The sequence below is a fragment of the Hipposideros armiger genome, unplaced genomic scaffold, assembly GCF_001890085.2.
Source record: "Hipposideros armiger isolate ML-2016 unplaced genomic scaffold, ASM189008v1 scaffold_1792, whole genome shotgun sequence".
NCBI classification, from domain to species: Eukaryota; Metazoa; Chordata; class Mammalia; order Chiroptera; family Hipposideridae; genus Hipposideros; species Hipposideros armiger.
Window position 1 is genome coordinate 31,648 of NW_017733142.1, and position 15,889 is coordinate 47,536.

General features: G+C 37.2%; 1 protein-coding gene across 2 annotated transcripts in view; it reads left to right on the forward strand.

Annotated features, from left to right (window-relative positions):
- The first annotated feature begins 481 nt into the window (after nt 1-481).
- ASPA (aspartoacylase) overlaps nt 482-15,889 on the forward strand; it is a 21,887-nt gene continuing 6,479 nt past the window's right edge. Inside the window, exons 1-6 of one of the 2 annotated variants that reach the window (XM_019634658.1) lie at nt 482-604; nt 2,622-2,882; nt 6,230-6,425; nt 7,770-7,863; nt 9,653-9,760; nt 13,957-14,066. In XM_019634658.1, coding sequence (XP_019490203.1) covers nt 2,647-2,882; nt 6,230-6,425; nt 7,770-7,863; nt 9,653-9,760; nt 13,957-14,066 — 744 coding nt within the window. In that variant the 5' untranslated portion in view covers nt 482-604; nt 2,622-2,646. Of the gene's footprint in view, nt 605-2,507; nt 2,883-6,229; nt 6,426-7,769; nt 7,864-9,652; nt 9,761-13,956; nt 14,067-15,889 lie in introns of those variants that run through there. The other variant, XM_019634657.1, reaches the window with a different exon arrangement.

Genomic DNA, 15,889 nt, shown 5'->3' on the forward strand with positions numbered 1-15,889 from the left:
ATATATATATATATATATATATATATATATATAGAGAGAGAGAGAGAGAGAGAGAGAGAGAGAGAGAGGGAGAGAGAGAGAGAGGGAAGATTCTTCTTATCTCCCAGTTGTACTATTTTGGAAACAATCCCACCTTAAATTTGTCTCCCACAAAATTGCTGGCATTGGACAGCCATGACTATGAAAATTTTACTCTTCCCCTTTTTTTAAAAAAATAAACTACATTATTTTACCAATAAATCAGGCACCACTATCCCCACAAAACATTTGTAGTGGGGGAAGTTATTAGCCTTATTCTTTTAAGTACTTCAAAACATTAAATATTCAACCTAATAGTGAGATTGTGACAACTAGAAAGGGTTCACTTTGTGTACTATTAGTTGTTTGAACTTTCAAAAAATAACTATACTAATAAAAAAAAGTGTAGTTTTTGTGCGGCTTAAAAATTTAGTGTGCATTGGGAAACAGGGAGTTAAAAATCTTTTGGAAGTTAACTTGGTATAAGAGGATGAAAAGCCGCTGTTGTTCTAGTTCTAAGGAAATGCTTTCCTTTTTTTCTAATAAAGCTTTCCACAGAAGACAATCACTGTGCACAATAAACAAGGTACGTATGGGAGAGAATTACTAGAATTCAGTAAGTCTAAAAAAACTTATTCATTTTGCATATAAGGGAAACTTTGCTTGTGAATGTTAAATGTGCTTCAAAGTGCTGATCTGTTAAAATTCCATAAAACAAGCTTAAAAATACAAGTAATTTGTGCCAGCTATGAGTAAATAACTGAAGCAGCATTTCCAGAAAGACTGGGGCAAAGGACAGAATTAACCACAAATCAGCACGAAAAAAAACGAGACCATAATCAAGTGTTAATAATTCACTATAGTTACTGCTCTTAAAACCAAAGGAACTAAACGATATGACTGTCATCTGTTTGCATTTATGCTTGTTTTCACCATCTCTACAGTGTAGTGTTCAGTGTACATTGATGTGGGTAGAAAATCAAAGGTTACATGGGGCTTTTTCTTAGGTTGGAACAGTTATTTTAATGTGTAAATGTAGATTTTATTATTTTGCTTTATTTCTCCATTATAAGGAAGAACATAGGAATTGGTGTATTAAATGTTTTGAAGTATTCACATTTTATATTTCCATCCTGTATTTTGTTTGTATGCTTGTTTTTTCCTGAGCACACTGTAGTGACTGTTTATGTGAATTCCAAAGGAGCAAATTAGAACTTTGGGGAAGGCCAAGAATAACAGGAAGCACCCTATTGTTCTGTGAAAAACACTGGTATTAAAATCGGGAATCCTGGGTCCAAGGCCTAGTTTTCTCCTGGTAGCTGAGGAAACTGCAAGTTAATTAACCTCTTTTTCCTTTACCCCTGCAATGGGGATGTCAATACCTAACCCACCCTATCTTATAAAGTGGATATCTGAATAACCTGAGATAACATATGCAGAAAGACATTATAGATTACACTACTCTGCAGTTGCAATGAAGTACTTACTCTTCTTGAACCTCTGTCAAACAATCTGGCATTACTAGTGCACAGTGTTTCTAGTACTTGAACATATTTGACTTTCTAGATGACTGAGCATGAAATAAAACTGGATTTGGTTCAGAATCATTTCTCCAAAGGAATATAATCACTTTAGTATTCTGTCTGGATAGTTTCCCCTAACAAGACCCCCTTTTGAATAACACATTCCAGTGGAGAGCTTCTGCTGCCAGAAAATTAGGCTTACTGTGTCTACATAAACTCATATAATTTGGTTAGTATATATATAGCATGCCCCATGGCATTTTCAGGCATTACAAAAACTTGAAAATTACTAACAGATGTTTTTTCTTTAGTATTGAGGCAAAAAAGTGAGAAAGATGCCCAAGGAAGTTGATACAGAATTACCAAAAACTTCATGAGAAAGAAATTAAAGCATATTTCAAAGAGCTTTTTAAGTCCCAGTGATCATTGATTTGGTTCTTGTGTCTCTGATGACAAAAAAAAAAAAAAGGCATAAAGAAAAGATGCCGTTCCAGAGGTCTCTGAGGCTCTATCCGCCTTTGCCTGTTTCTAAAGATGAGATTCAAATGCCCTCAGATGATGAAAAAGTACCTGAACTTATTTCAGAGAAGAAATGTTTTTAAATGCAAGTGGAAATGTAAATATTGAATAATAACATGCATATGATGAGCCACTTTATTTTTTTTATTTTTGTGGCTTAGAAAAGTTTAAATTGTTTTTTATTACTACAAACAGTCATGAAAGCACCATTAGATGACATCTAGATGAATAGAAAACAATTTTTATATTAGTATGAAATGCTAATTTATTATTGCATTTAGATCTACCAACCATTTGAGGGAGTTAGAAGTTAAAGCAAAAGGCTGTAACTCTAGTTGATCTCTGCATATTTTAATCCAAATATGGTAAAGGGCAGGGCTAAAGAAGGGAGTGCCCTATAATAAACAGGGCTCAGAACTTGTAACAGAAAATTAAAATATACTTCACTCAAGAGAACTCTGCACTTTGTACTTCGGTTAAAGTCTCATTTAGGTTTACATTTCTAAACTTTTCTTAAGAAATTAAGTTGGGTTTTTTTTTAATCTCCCTTCTGAATTGCAGACATCAGATAAAACTATTAGATAAAATGACGTCTTGTCACGTTTTTGAAGATCCTATAAAAAAGGTTGCTATCTTTGGAGGAACTCATGGGAATGAGCTAACAGGAGTATATTTAGTTAAGCACTGGCTGGAGAATGGCGCTGAAATTCAGAGAACAGGGATAGAGGTGAAACCATTTATCACCAACCCAAGAGCAGTGAAGAAGTGTACCAGATATATTGACTGTGACCTGAATCGAGTTTTTGACCCTGAAAATCTTAGGTAAGACTATATTTTGTGGTGTGGTGTGGTGTGTGTGTGTGTGTGTGTGTGTGTGTGTGTGTAAAGTAGTATGTGTAGGAGAGAACATGTATATGTTTATGTTATTCATGTCCATACATATAGTCGCTATTGTGAATAAGATCACTTTCACTTTTAATCACACTCCATTACGAATCACTCAGTTCTCTAAACTGGGCATTCATATGCTCTTTTATAAACATTTTTAAGCATTGAACTGTTCTTAACTGATTTTCTTCTTAAATGTATTCTATACAGACTGAGACAATAAATAACAAAGGTTTTTATTTTTTAATCATATCTCTAAAGAAACAAATTTAACAGTCTTTTGCATTAAATTATTGTTTGGCCACTGTACTCGGGTACGTTTTTGTTAGCTTTCTAGGTGATTCACTACTATGTTTTTATACAACTATGTTTATGGTAGTGCATAAAGTTCTAGTTAAGAAAAGTGTAATGTTTTTATTAATATTTGTTTAATGAAAGTATGCAACCATGACAATCTAGGTATGTTCTTATGAATTATTTTTGCCTCTGTTTACATCATTATAGTTACTGCTATAGATATATAGGCATCTAAGTATTTTCTTTTTACCACTTCTTTCTTTCGTTTATCTAAAAATATTGCTAGACACCTACCCTTCACGAGGCACTGTGCCAGGTACTGTGGGAGTACAACGTTGTGTACAAAAACAGTTTCTACCCTCAGGGGGTGGACGGACTATTAGCTAAGATTTAAGACGGGGACAGGAACAACGAACAGCACTGTTTTATGCACTCATTTTCTAATAAACCCTAATTTGAGTTTAGTGAGTTACTTAAATTTAAGCTCACCACAGATCAAAAGATGGCTACCACTGTTAGTATAAATATGCCTCACTTTATGAGATAGATTTTTCCCCAGGGCAATTATACATTAGTCATACTTTGTGTATCAAATCATATTTTCACTAGCATTCATTTTAATTTCAGGAATGCTTTATCTTTATGGCTGAGGTTATGTCAACACAAAGTTTGTCTATTCACCTAAAATAGCTATTAACTAACTCATATTACAAGTAAGAACTTGTTGAAGAATAACTCTTTTTGTTGACTTATTAATGTCCCAAACAAATCTGAAGTGGATTAGGGTGAGTTTTCTTATTGTGATCACTCAATAGTATGCATTTCAAAGAGACCAGTCTTTTAAATGAAATTCATGTTCTATTTCTTACATTTAACACTATTTAGAGGCTAAACAGTTCTCTCTTAGGGTGATTATAGAAATTTATAAGATTAGTTACCTTCTCCTGTCCTCACTGTCCCAGATTAGCTACTTTTTCTGTATTCCCCATCTCATTGATAGCACCGCTACCCAACAAATCCCGTATGAAAATCATCTTAGAACCTTCCTTGCTCCTCATTTCCCACATCTAGTGGGTCAGCACTAAGTCTTCACAGTTATTCAAGTATTGAATAGTTGCAAGTGTTTCGCAAATCCCATCTTCCTCTCCATTTTCACTACCTTAGTTTGTTTCTTCTGTGGACAGATGGAGTAGCCTCCTGGAGAATCTTTCTGCATCCAGCCTTACTCCAATCATTCCTGCCACCAGTTCGCTATATGGTAGAAGCCATGGGGGTCATTCTAACATAGAAATCTTAGGATGTCTCTCCCCTGCTGAAAATTCTGCAAAAATCTCCTATCCAGAATAGATTTAAGTAACTTAGTATAGCTGATGTGCCCTTCAGGATCTTGCCTCTGCCTATTTTTTCAGCTCCACCCTTGGGACTCTTCTTTGGGATATGGATTTCCAGGCATGAAAACTCAAAGTGTTCATTATCTTTTAAGACTTCAAGCCTTCACTCTGAGCAACTGGGTGGCTAGTGGTTTACTCACATGAGGCAGACTTAGAAGCAAATCAGATGGGGATGAGAGGACCTCATGGAGTTGTTGTTTCATGAGTTACCTTTTAAAACGTATATATATCTGGCTGGCCAAGTGGCTCAGTTGATGAAGAGCATGAGCTCTGAGCCACAGGGTCACCGGTTCAATTCCCACATGGGCCAGTGAGTTGCGCCCAAGCTGCTCCCAAGCTGAGCTGCCGCTGAGCTGCCAACAGCCAGCAGGATGGCTCAACTGGTGAGAGCACATGTTCCTAACAACAAGGTTGCTGGTTTGACTCCCACATGGGATGGTGGGCTGTGCCCACCTGCATCTAAGATTGAACACGGCACCGTGAGCTGAGTGGCCATGAGCTGCTGACGGGTGGCCGGATGGCAACTGAACTTGGAGCTGAGCTAGCTGCACCCTCCACAACTAAGACTGAAGGACAACAACTTGGCTGTTCCCCTTCCCTAATTCCCTAATAAAATCTATTTTTTTAAAAATGCATATGTATCAATTAGGAACTATGTTTGGTCCATATGGTAGAAACTGAAAACAGTGGCTTAAACAAATAAGGGTTTCTTTCTCACAAATAGTAGGTTCAGGGATACAGTGACTCAGTAATGTCATCAACGCCACAGATCCCTTCTCTTCACTGCACCATCCTTAGCATGCAGTTTATACCCTCATAGTTTTTGCTTCCTAGTAAAAAAATGGCTGCTCCACCTTCTTGATTGCATTCCAGGCAGAAATTACCTAGGTGCAGACTTAGGTCTCTTGAAGATACTAGCAAAAATAGTCAGGAAATAGAAATACACAGATGGAATTATAGAGGTATAATGATAAAAAATAAATTTAAATCATCATCATGTGTAGAAAAAAAGTGTATCCTAACCATTGCTGGAGTGGGGGAGGGGACAGGTGGAGACAAAAATTTTCATTTTTTTCAGAGTTTACAGACTTGTCTGTAAAACTTGTCCCCGGACCACTAGTAGTTCCTGGACCTCAATTAAGAATCCCTAATTAGATAAGTGAGCGTTATTTAAGTTTGACTATTTTGTGCACTAGCGTTAACTAGAGAGCAAAAAGAAAAAAGGCTCATTTGATTAGCCCCATAATAGTCTAGTGCACATAACTACTAAGAAACTGTTGATTAAATTAATGGATTAGTTTTGTTCAAAGTTGAAGTCAAATGGTAAGTTCTGTTTGACATGTCCTTCCTTTGGCCAGCCACATAAATGAACTATTATTTGCAAGCATGCCAACCCAACATTACATAGAATCAAATGGAGTAAAAAAAATGTAATTTTTAATTTGTAAAGTTTTCAAATAAGTTTCCACTTCACTCACAAATTTTTCACATTAAAAGTTTGGCAACTGGTTCCTTATACACTGTGTTCTTATTGCATATTTATGTAATCTTAGCCACAGATGTTGTTAATCTTTTTCTTTCTGTTAATAACAGCAAAAAAATGTCAGAGGATTTGCCATATGAAGTGAGAAGGGCTCAAGAAATAAATCACTTATTTGGCCCAAAAGATAGTGAAGATTCCTATGACATTATTTTTGACCTTCACAACACTACTTCTAATATGGGGTGTACTCTTATTCTTGAAGATTCCAGGAATGACTTTTTAATTCAGATGTTTCATTATATTCAGGTAATGTCAATGTTATTAATTTATAAGTTAACATAAGACTTGTACTTTTAAGTCAATTATAGATGTAAAACAACCAGAAAAGGGTCAGGAGGGAGGGTCCAAGAGAAATGGGGGAGTGAGATGAGCACCAGAATAGAGGCCAGTGGTGACAGGCAGGAGAAAAGGAGAGGAAATGAGTAAATTAATACCAAAATTTAACATGGTGGGGTTGAAGTAGTTCAATTACAGTTTTAGAAAGCCTAAGAAATAGACACTCAATGTTGACTAAAGACCAATGATGAAAAGATTGGCTCTCTTAGTCCTGCCCTTCTCTCCATTTGATTCAGACATCCCAATAGACATCTGATTTTTCAGTACTTCATATAGCTAATCATTTTAAGGCCAGAAATCTACAAGATGAAAAATTCAGCAATCCAGTGCCTACAGCTAGAGAAAAATTGCTAGAAAAGAACAACCAAGCAAAAACACAAATAATGATCTGTATTTCTGTAAAATGGATATCTTTCCTTCCAGAGAGCTAAGATGATTCAGTGGAAAGAGTTTGATCCATGTAGCCAGGAGAACCTGGGTTCGAATCCTGGTTTTCTCATTCACTAACCATGGACAAGATACTCAACTCCCCAAACGTTGCTTTCCTCATTTTATAAAATTGACATAATAACATTTACCCCATATGGCTGTTAAAAGCCTTAAATGAGGTAAAGTATTTATAGCATTGAGCCTGATACCTAGCAGATAGTAAAGATTAACTATTATTTTTGTTTCCTTTGGGTTTCTGGCAATAACTAGATAGTAGTTCTAGTAGGAGATCACTTCCTTTATTGCTCATTGAAGGAGAGCTGACTGCTTTGGTTGCCGAGCACAAAGCAGCATGGCTAATATTATCAAAACTAAGAGGCCTGTCTGGAATTCTCATTGAGATAAGTGGAGGTAGGGGGAGTTACCCAACCTGTGCAGAGACCTGGACCATGAGGGTAGAAACAGAATTCTTTAAGAGAGCAAATACTAAGCTAAGTAATAAGTGTAACCAGTGTGGAAAACAAAAATAACCAAATCCATTCAGGAGGAAAATTTATTTCATATTCTTTGACCATGGTTCTGGAGAATTTTAATGTACATTTCACCCAGAAAGCTATGTATAATTCAATTTCATGTGTAATTCATTTGTAAGTTTTTAAAGCTATAATAACAATATTGGGTTTTAGGGTATGTTTCATAAAGCTGTCTTACTAATCTTAATTAATGTAGTAAAACATATTGAAGGCATTATTGACTCTCTAGCAGGAAAGATAGCAAAGCATATGGTCTTCACATAATAAGAAAGATGTTTCTAATTCTTTTCAGACTTCTTTAGCTCCATTCCCCTGCTATGTTTATCTCATTGAGCATCCTTCACTCAAATATGCAACCACTCGTTCTATAGCCAAGTATCCTGTCGGTAAGTCATATTTCCCGTTGTCATAACTAGACAAAATGTGTCCTGGATAAAACTCTGAGAAAGTTCTTTTTTAAGGAATATTTACAGCTACCTATCTTATTGTGGCTTATAATTGTCAAGTAATAAGCAAACTAACTCCCGGCAGGCCCAAACTATATCCAATTTCCTCAGTTTGGTTGAGCAGCTTTCTGCATTCCAAGAAAGAAACAATGAGTTGAGGGAACTTGAAATTTTTTATAGTGCACAATGAACATGACTGCCTTTTGCTCCAAGGAAGACATCATCCCTATCTTCCAATACTGTTCACTATACAAACATTCTTCAAAAGTAATTTGGAACCAAGGCAGTCAGTGTCTTGCAGGCAAGTTGTGCAAAAACAAAAAAGACCCATGAAAAATCTCCCAACGTCTCACTTAGCACCTTCTTTGCAGTAGCATCCCCTAAACTGTTATCAATTCACTTGTTTGCCTTGTCCGTTACTGGGCTATGAACTCATCTTTACTTTCTGGTAACTTCCAACATGTAAGCTTGCACTCACACACCCTCTCAGGTAGATAGTCTCATTTTTTGTTTTTTTTTCTATATTCCATTCTTTTCTGAGTGACCTATTAGCATGTTTGCAGAGTACGTTATAATCATTAAAATTCCTGTCACAACTTAAAATCTTTTAAGCTAAATCTCAGATGATTTCTCCAAGAACAATTTAATTTAAGAACAAGTTGTCAAATGATGCAAGCAAATTTAAAGTTATCTTGGTTATTCAATTATTGATACTTTTGGTGCATAACCAAGGGAACAGTTGGAGCAAGCTAAATATACAAGTCTAGGTAATTATTTACCACTGTTTAACAATAAGGTTTCTCTGTGACACCAAGTAAAGCACAAAATTTTTAAACCTTAAAAGAGCAAACTTGAGCCAGCCGAGTGGCACGTTGGTTAGGAGTTGGCTTGGGACGCCAGCTCTGAGCAACAGAACTCCGGTTCAGATCCCACATGTGGGCCAGTGATGCTGCGCCCTCTACAGCTAAAATGGTGAACAACAGCTCGACCTGGAGCTGGACTGCCATGAGTCGTCGGCGACGGGGTAGGCTGCAGTGGGGCTGGCCGACAGCTGGCATGAGCTTTCATGAGCTGCCGTGAGCCACCCTGAGCAGCCATCCAATGGCCAGTGGGCGACTGCCTCACCCAGGAAGAGTGCAATGATAATACCAACATGGGCCAGTGAAGCGACGTCCTCCACAACTAAACTGAAGAACAAAAAGGACAGCAACTTGTCTGTTCCCCTTCCCCGATTCCCCAACACTGTTCCTCTCCCCCAATTCCCCAATAAAATCTTTAAGAAAAGAAAAAAAAAGCAAACTTGGTCTATAATGTTTGTGGAGTAATGCTGCTATTAGCTAGAATATCTATTGATATGTTTGGCAACTTTTTATTTTGCAGTATATATTTGTCTATTCTTGTACTATATTATGATTTTAAATGTTTAGACAATATTGAAGGAAATTTCAAGAAAAAAAGACCCCAAGATCTTGCAACTGTAACACAACTCTGATTTTTTCCCCATGTTCTCTCCAGTCTGTATTCACAATGCATATAACTTGTACATGTAAATATTCTGCTTTATTTTTTTGCCTAACAATATGTCTCAAATATTTTCTATGATGTTAAATGGTCTAACTTTTTACCAATTTTTAATAATGGGATTCTAGATCTTGATATATTTAAATGCTCAATTTTATGATATATTCTAATACTTATATAAATGTGACTGTCTCCCACTCTTGCCTAGGTATAGAAGTTGGTCCCCAGCCTCAAGGGATTCTGAGAGCTGATATTTTGAATCAAATGAGAAAAATAATTAAACATGCTCTTGATTTTATACATAATTTCAATAAAGGTAAGTAGTAGGTGGGAGTTGTTACCTTAATTGTGTGTGTGTGTGTGTGTGTGTGTGTAAATATATCAGAAAAGGGAGATATGATGAACACACATAGTGACTTAATCACTAAACACTGAAAGAGCAATTATAACCTAGGTCAAATTTGCAATGCTCATGATATTAGGTGCTTTTAAAATTTTTCATTCACTTCAGCCATTCCTCAATGGACAGAATAAACACATTCAAGAAAAGCACCTACAAATTAAAGTTCTCATTTTCTTGTTGATTTCCATTTTAAAATACAAAGAAATACAAATGACCAATAAACATATGAAAAGATGTCCAATATCGCTAGTAATCAGTGAAATGCAAATTAAAATGAGAAACCATTTTCTCCCATTAGAGTAGGAAAATAATTAAAATCTGATAATATTAAGTGTTGGTAAGGTTGTAGAAAAAGAATGGTAAAGACACACTAGAGAATAATTTTACAGTATCCACTTTTGAAAATGTACAAATTCTATGACCCAGGAATTCCCCATCTCAAAGAAACACAAGCACATACACACCCAATGTGTTATATACAAGGGTCATTGTCACAGCATTGTTTGTGACAATGAAACAATAGAAACAGCCTGAATATCTCTCAGTCAGTAAACAGTTAAACTAACATGAAGAGATCTTCAAAATACATTGTAATTAAAGAAAGCAAGTTGCAGGCCAAAACATGCAATATACCAATTTCCTTCAAAATAATAATAGACAATAATAATAATAATAAATATTGCTAGACTACATATACATATATATGTTAATATACATTAACAGAACATATATCTGTTCATATATATTAACAGAAAAAGCTCTAGAATAAAACACACCAAACTGGGGAGGAAAGGGGAAAACCAGGTTAATTTCGTTTTTATTATTTTCAAGAAGAATGATGTATTCATGTATTATTTGTGTAATTAAGTAATTGAGAGGGCCGGCCAAGTGGCTCAGTTGATTAAGAGCTCGCTCAAGAGTTTGAGCTCTGAGCAACAGCGGTTCAATTCCCGGACCGAGCTGAGCAGCCGCTGAGCTGCCAACAGGTGGCAGGATGGCTCAGCTTAAAAAAAAAAAAGAAAGAAAAGAAATAATTGAATGTGGTAGATATATGAAACTCTATGTACTATCTGCTTGTTTATTTGGTAAATATAAAACTGCAGCAAAAAATAAAGTTTATTAATTATAAAAAAATAACGTTACTTAAAAATATTTTAAGTTATATTTAAAATAAAATCAAAGAAAGTTCCTGTGTAAGTAATTACTCCAACAGGCTGAATTCAAACATTGTTGAGGAACGGGTCATTATAGTGACAAAGCTGGTGAACAGTTCAGTGTCCATGGAGAGTGGAACTCATTAACCTCGGATTGTGCACCCTACTAAGATCACAGGGAGTTTTTCTGTGCTTGGGAATACTTTGACTCCAAAATTATAAAGACTGAAAGTCAGGTTTTCACCACATTTGTCTGAGGACAGGTTCTATCCTGTCTAATGGGCCTGGTATTGGGAAGGTCACCACTTATTCACAAGAAACCTTTCAAAGAGTAAATGTGGGAATAAAATACGTTAAGACATGATGCACCCAAGTAAAAGGCCACACACCTGAGTAGGAAAATGTGGTTTTCAAATCACAGTCTACAGATTTTTACCACAGGCATGGGGAATCTAGTAGTTGTCCAATAGCTCCAGGACAGCACCTCCACTTTGCTTTAACTAGAGCAGTTCCTCTGTCTGTTTTATTGCTCTTCCATGTCACATTTCATTTAAGCAAAGGATTTTGTAATTCAAAAATTTTAAATCACTATTAATTTAGATTATCCAGCTTGGACGATTATTAACTCATGTGGAAAGGGCACCATTGACCAAAGAATGCTGATCATAACCACCTAGAGAAAAGATGCTAGAAATGTATGAGAGAGCTCCATCCGTGGCTCTATGCTACTCAACGTTATTAGTAACTTGCATAAGAACATAAGTGACATGCTTTTATATAATTGCAGGTAGCAGGAAGCCTGCAGGAAAATATCTGGTTCAGGAGGTGGATACGAAAAGTCCTGAGAATCTTAAACAATTGTCTAAACCAAACGTTTTAGGTTACATACATCAGGAACAAAATTTGCTTTTATGTTAAAAAAAAATTCCCAGAAAGAGGGAGGTGATGGTTTCTTTTGGCCTTAGATAACCAACACTTGGAGAACTGTGAATAAATTCTAAGCCCATATTTCAGAAGGAACATCTTTTAAGTTGAGGTTAGTCAAGGTGAGAGTTGAGAATTTTGAAGAGTTTGGAAACCACAATAAGAACAATCCCTAAGATGCACATAGAACTTCAGTTTTAAAAGTACCTTCATATATATCCTCATGGATGTGACCACATATGAGTAGTGACTGATGGAACTAAGAATACTTAGACTGGCAAAAAGAAGGCTTAAGGGCAATTTTATTTTAGATTTTCAGAAGTGTTATATTGGAAAGCAATTGGACATTTTCTGTGACTCAGAGGGCAGAATAGAATCAATGGGATAAAGTTACCTAGAGACAGAAATTTCCAGTTAATAAAGATGACCAACAATGGGATGGGCCATACTATGTGTGGCTGTTCACACAGGAGTAAGATGACCATTTGGCCAGAAAGAGATAGAGAATGCTCAAGAATCAAGGAAGTTAGGCATTCGAAGCTCCTTCTAACTCTGAGATTCTAAGTAGCAAAACTATACTCCTTTGTATTCCATCACTTTTTGCTTTCCTCCCAATGGACCTTCTGGTTTAAACAGATGACATCTGATAAGTTTCCATCTTCACCTTGAAAGGTGTAGTAGATTGTACAAATACCACAAATTCTTCCCTTCCCTGCATTCATGTCCTTGCTATGTGATGTTTTAGATCCTTCTATCATGAGATGGAGTCTATTTCCCTATCCCCTGAACCTGGCTTGGCCACATGACTTGTGCCACAGAAGAGGCTCGAAAAGGACTTGCACATTGGAGCTTGCTTTCTCGTTGCCCTAGGAATCCTGTACTTCCATTATGTGACTCAATCCACCTTATCTTGCTGGAGAATGTGAAGCTATGAGGTGGAGAACTCCAACACCCTAGCCAATAATCCTGTAGCTACAGCTGACAGTCAAATGCCAGACACAAGAGTAAGACCATCTTAGATCATCCAGCCTCCAGCTGACCTGCCAGCTCACCACAAATGCATGAGCAAGCCAATCAGAAATCACCCAAGCCAACCTAAACCTGAGGAACTGCCCAACCAACCCACAGAATCATGAGCTAAATTAAAGGGTCATTGTTCTATACCCCTAAATGCTGGGGTAGTGTGTTATGAAACAAAAGGTAACTGATACAGAAGTGATCACAATTGTCCACATTCCAACCCTGACTGCATTTTCTACTCTAAGGGCCAAAGAAGATTTTCCTTCGAGTTGCAACCATAGCACACGATGGGCCCTACAGTGCGTAAAAGTTCATCCTGTTTGCTCAAAGATTGCCTGGTATACATGCAAATTATTCCTTTTCCCAGTTTCTGGGCGTGGGGGTGTTTAATGGTGCTGCATCTCTAGAAGTTAGACTCCACTGTTGGCAGGCTTCCTGCATTCCAAGATCTCCCAGCTCAGCAGCTGTCCAAGTGTTTTATGTACTTGGTTGAGAGAAGGAGCGTGATGCTGAAGTCACCTAACCTGCTGGAAGTCCTCCTGGGCATATGCAATCATAGAATGTCAGAGTTGGAAGGGCCTTCCAAGATAAGCTGATTCAAAACCTTTGTTTGACAGGTAAAGAAAGTGAGCCTCAAGAAATTAAGCCTCTTGCTCAAGATTACACAGCTGGAATATTCGAGCACAGGTGTCCTGACTCTCAGTCCTAGTCTCTTTTTCTCCCGCGCTGGCTTTTTAAGTTTAGTTTCCTTCCTGTGTCCATCAGTGTATTTGGGGACAGTGTGTTGATAGGAATAACTTGAGAACATCTTCTGGCTTTGTGTTGTTTATGAACATCCTTAACTGAAATAGTGTGTTCTCCCTGTGATTGTTTGTCTTCTTTTTTTTTTTCCAATTACAATTGACATTCAATATGTAATTTTCTATCTTCACTTTTTTGTTGTTGTTCTTCCCTTAAAGTATGAACTTCCTTTTTTTCAGTTGCTATTTATATATATTGTTTTTGCCATAGGAAAAGAATTTCCTCCTTGTACTATTGAAGTCTATAAAATAATGGAAAAAGTTGATTATCCCAGGAATGAAAGTGGAGAAATTACTGCTATTATCCACCCGAATCTGCAGGTAATATTTGCTGTTTCTTTAAAATATTCAAAATAATGAGGCCCCACTTTTAAGTAGAATTTTACAGTTCATGAAGCATTTTACATACATTAGCTCATTTGCTGTATTCTCAAGCACATTGCAGTGCAGGTAAGTTGTGTAGACCTTTACTCAATAAATATTTATTGTGTTGACTCTGGATGGTCTATATTCTTGTGGAATTTGTAGTCTAGATATACTAACATCTAAAGTATGATTTAGAAATGAAGATAACCAGATGTTATAACAATAATGAGGCAGGGAGGGGTGGTCAGACAAGGCCTCTCAGAGAAGGTGAAATCCCTGCCCAAGTGCAGTGAATAGGAATTATCATATTTATTTTAACATAGTAAAACAGAGGCTCAGGAGTAAAATCCTTCCCATAGCCACATAGATATCAATGGCAGGCCCAGAACTAATGTTCTTTGCAGTTGTCCACATTGCTGCCACCTCCCTGTGATCACCACTGAATAAGTTACAGCAAAACAATCTAAACCTCTTTCTTTGGAATCTTTTTTGCTTCCATTCCCTGATTTTCCTCAGAACCCTGATATCTACTCCTTGTAGGAAGAAAAGGCTTTTGGGAGAGTGTAGAAGGTTTGAATCTGGGAAAGGCAAAAGGAAAAGGAAAAGGAGCAAAGATTCCAAAAAGCTAAAATATCTATTTCTATTGTGAGTACCGTGAGACCTCAGAGATAGAAGAGACCTACCTGGTGGGTTATCTAGTCTGGGGCTACACATTGCCTAGAAAGCCTTTTGAAAAAGAATGACACCAGGACTCCACTCTGAGATAATTGGATCTTTTGGCCTGTGTAATCAGGATGGAAAACCACTGATCCAGTTCAAACTCCTATTTAATGACCCTAATAATAGTCATCCAGACTTAACAACTTAAAGTAGCCTGCCCCCAAGTACAGACTAGTGGAGCAAACCCTTCTTTGTGCTTTAGTGGGATCCAGGTGGAAACATAAAGAAGGAGCCTTAGGCAATGTTTGAAAGGAAAGAAAGATAAAGATTGAAGGAGAGGAAAGCACTACAGGCAACAAAAATAGCAAGTACAAGACACAGAGGCCAAGATGATGATGTCATAGCTGGCTACAACACAGGATTTTTTCAGTTTTGTATTCCTCAAGGTGAGGTGAACAAAAACCATCCTGAGGAGGCAGAGAAGTGAGATTAATAAGATCAGTAACAAACAGAATTAGTGGTACATCCTAAAAGTCAGAAAGGTTAGTTCTGATAGATAATAAGGAAGGGCTCAGTATTCTACAGGAGGGATTGATTGGTTAATTATTTTCATAAACACCTTTGAGTGACTCCTAAGCCTGTTCTGACCCCTGAAATGCAAGCTAGACGAGGTCCCTCGTGGAGCATCCTTACTATCAGAAGAAGAAGAGACCATGAATAAGTAAACAATGTATAAACCCGTGGGTGTTGGTCAAGATGGCAGAGTAGGTAAACGTTGAACTTACCTTCTCTCACAACCACATCAAAATTACAAACAATAAAATTACAACTACAAAAGAACCATCATTGAGAATCACCTGAAGTCTTGCTGAACAGAAGCTCTACAACTAAAGACAGACACCTTGAGACTCGTAGGAGGGACAGAAACATGGAATGGGCTGGTCCCACACCCATGTGTGACCATTAAAAATCAGAAGGGAGGGCCGGCCAAGTGGCACAATGGTTAAGAACTCGCTTGGCATGCCAGAGGGCCCCGGTTCGGATCCCACATAAGAGGGCCAGTGACACTGCCCTCCACAGCTAAGATGCTGAACAACAGCTCAACCTGGAGCTGGGCT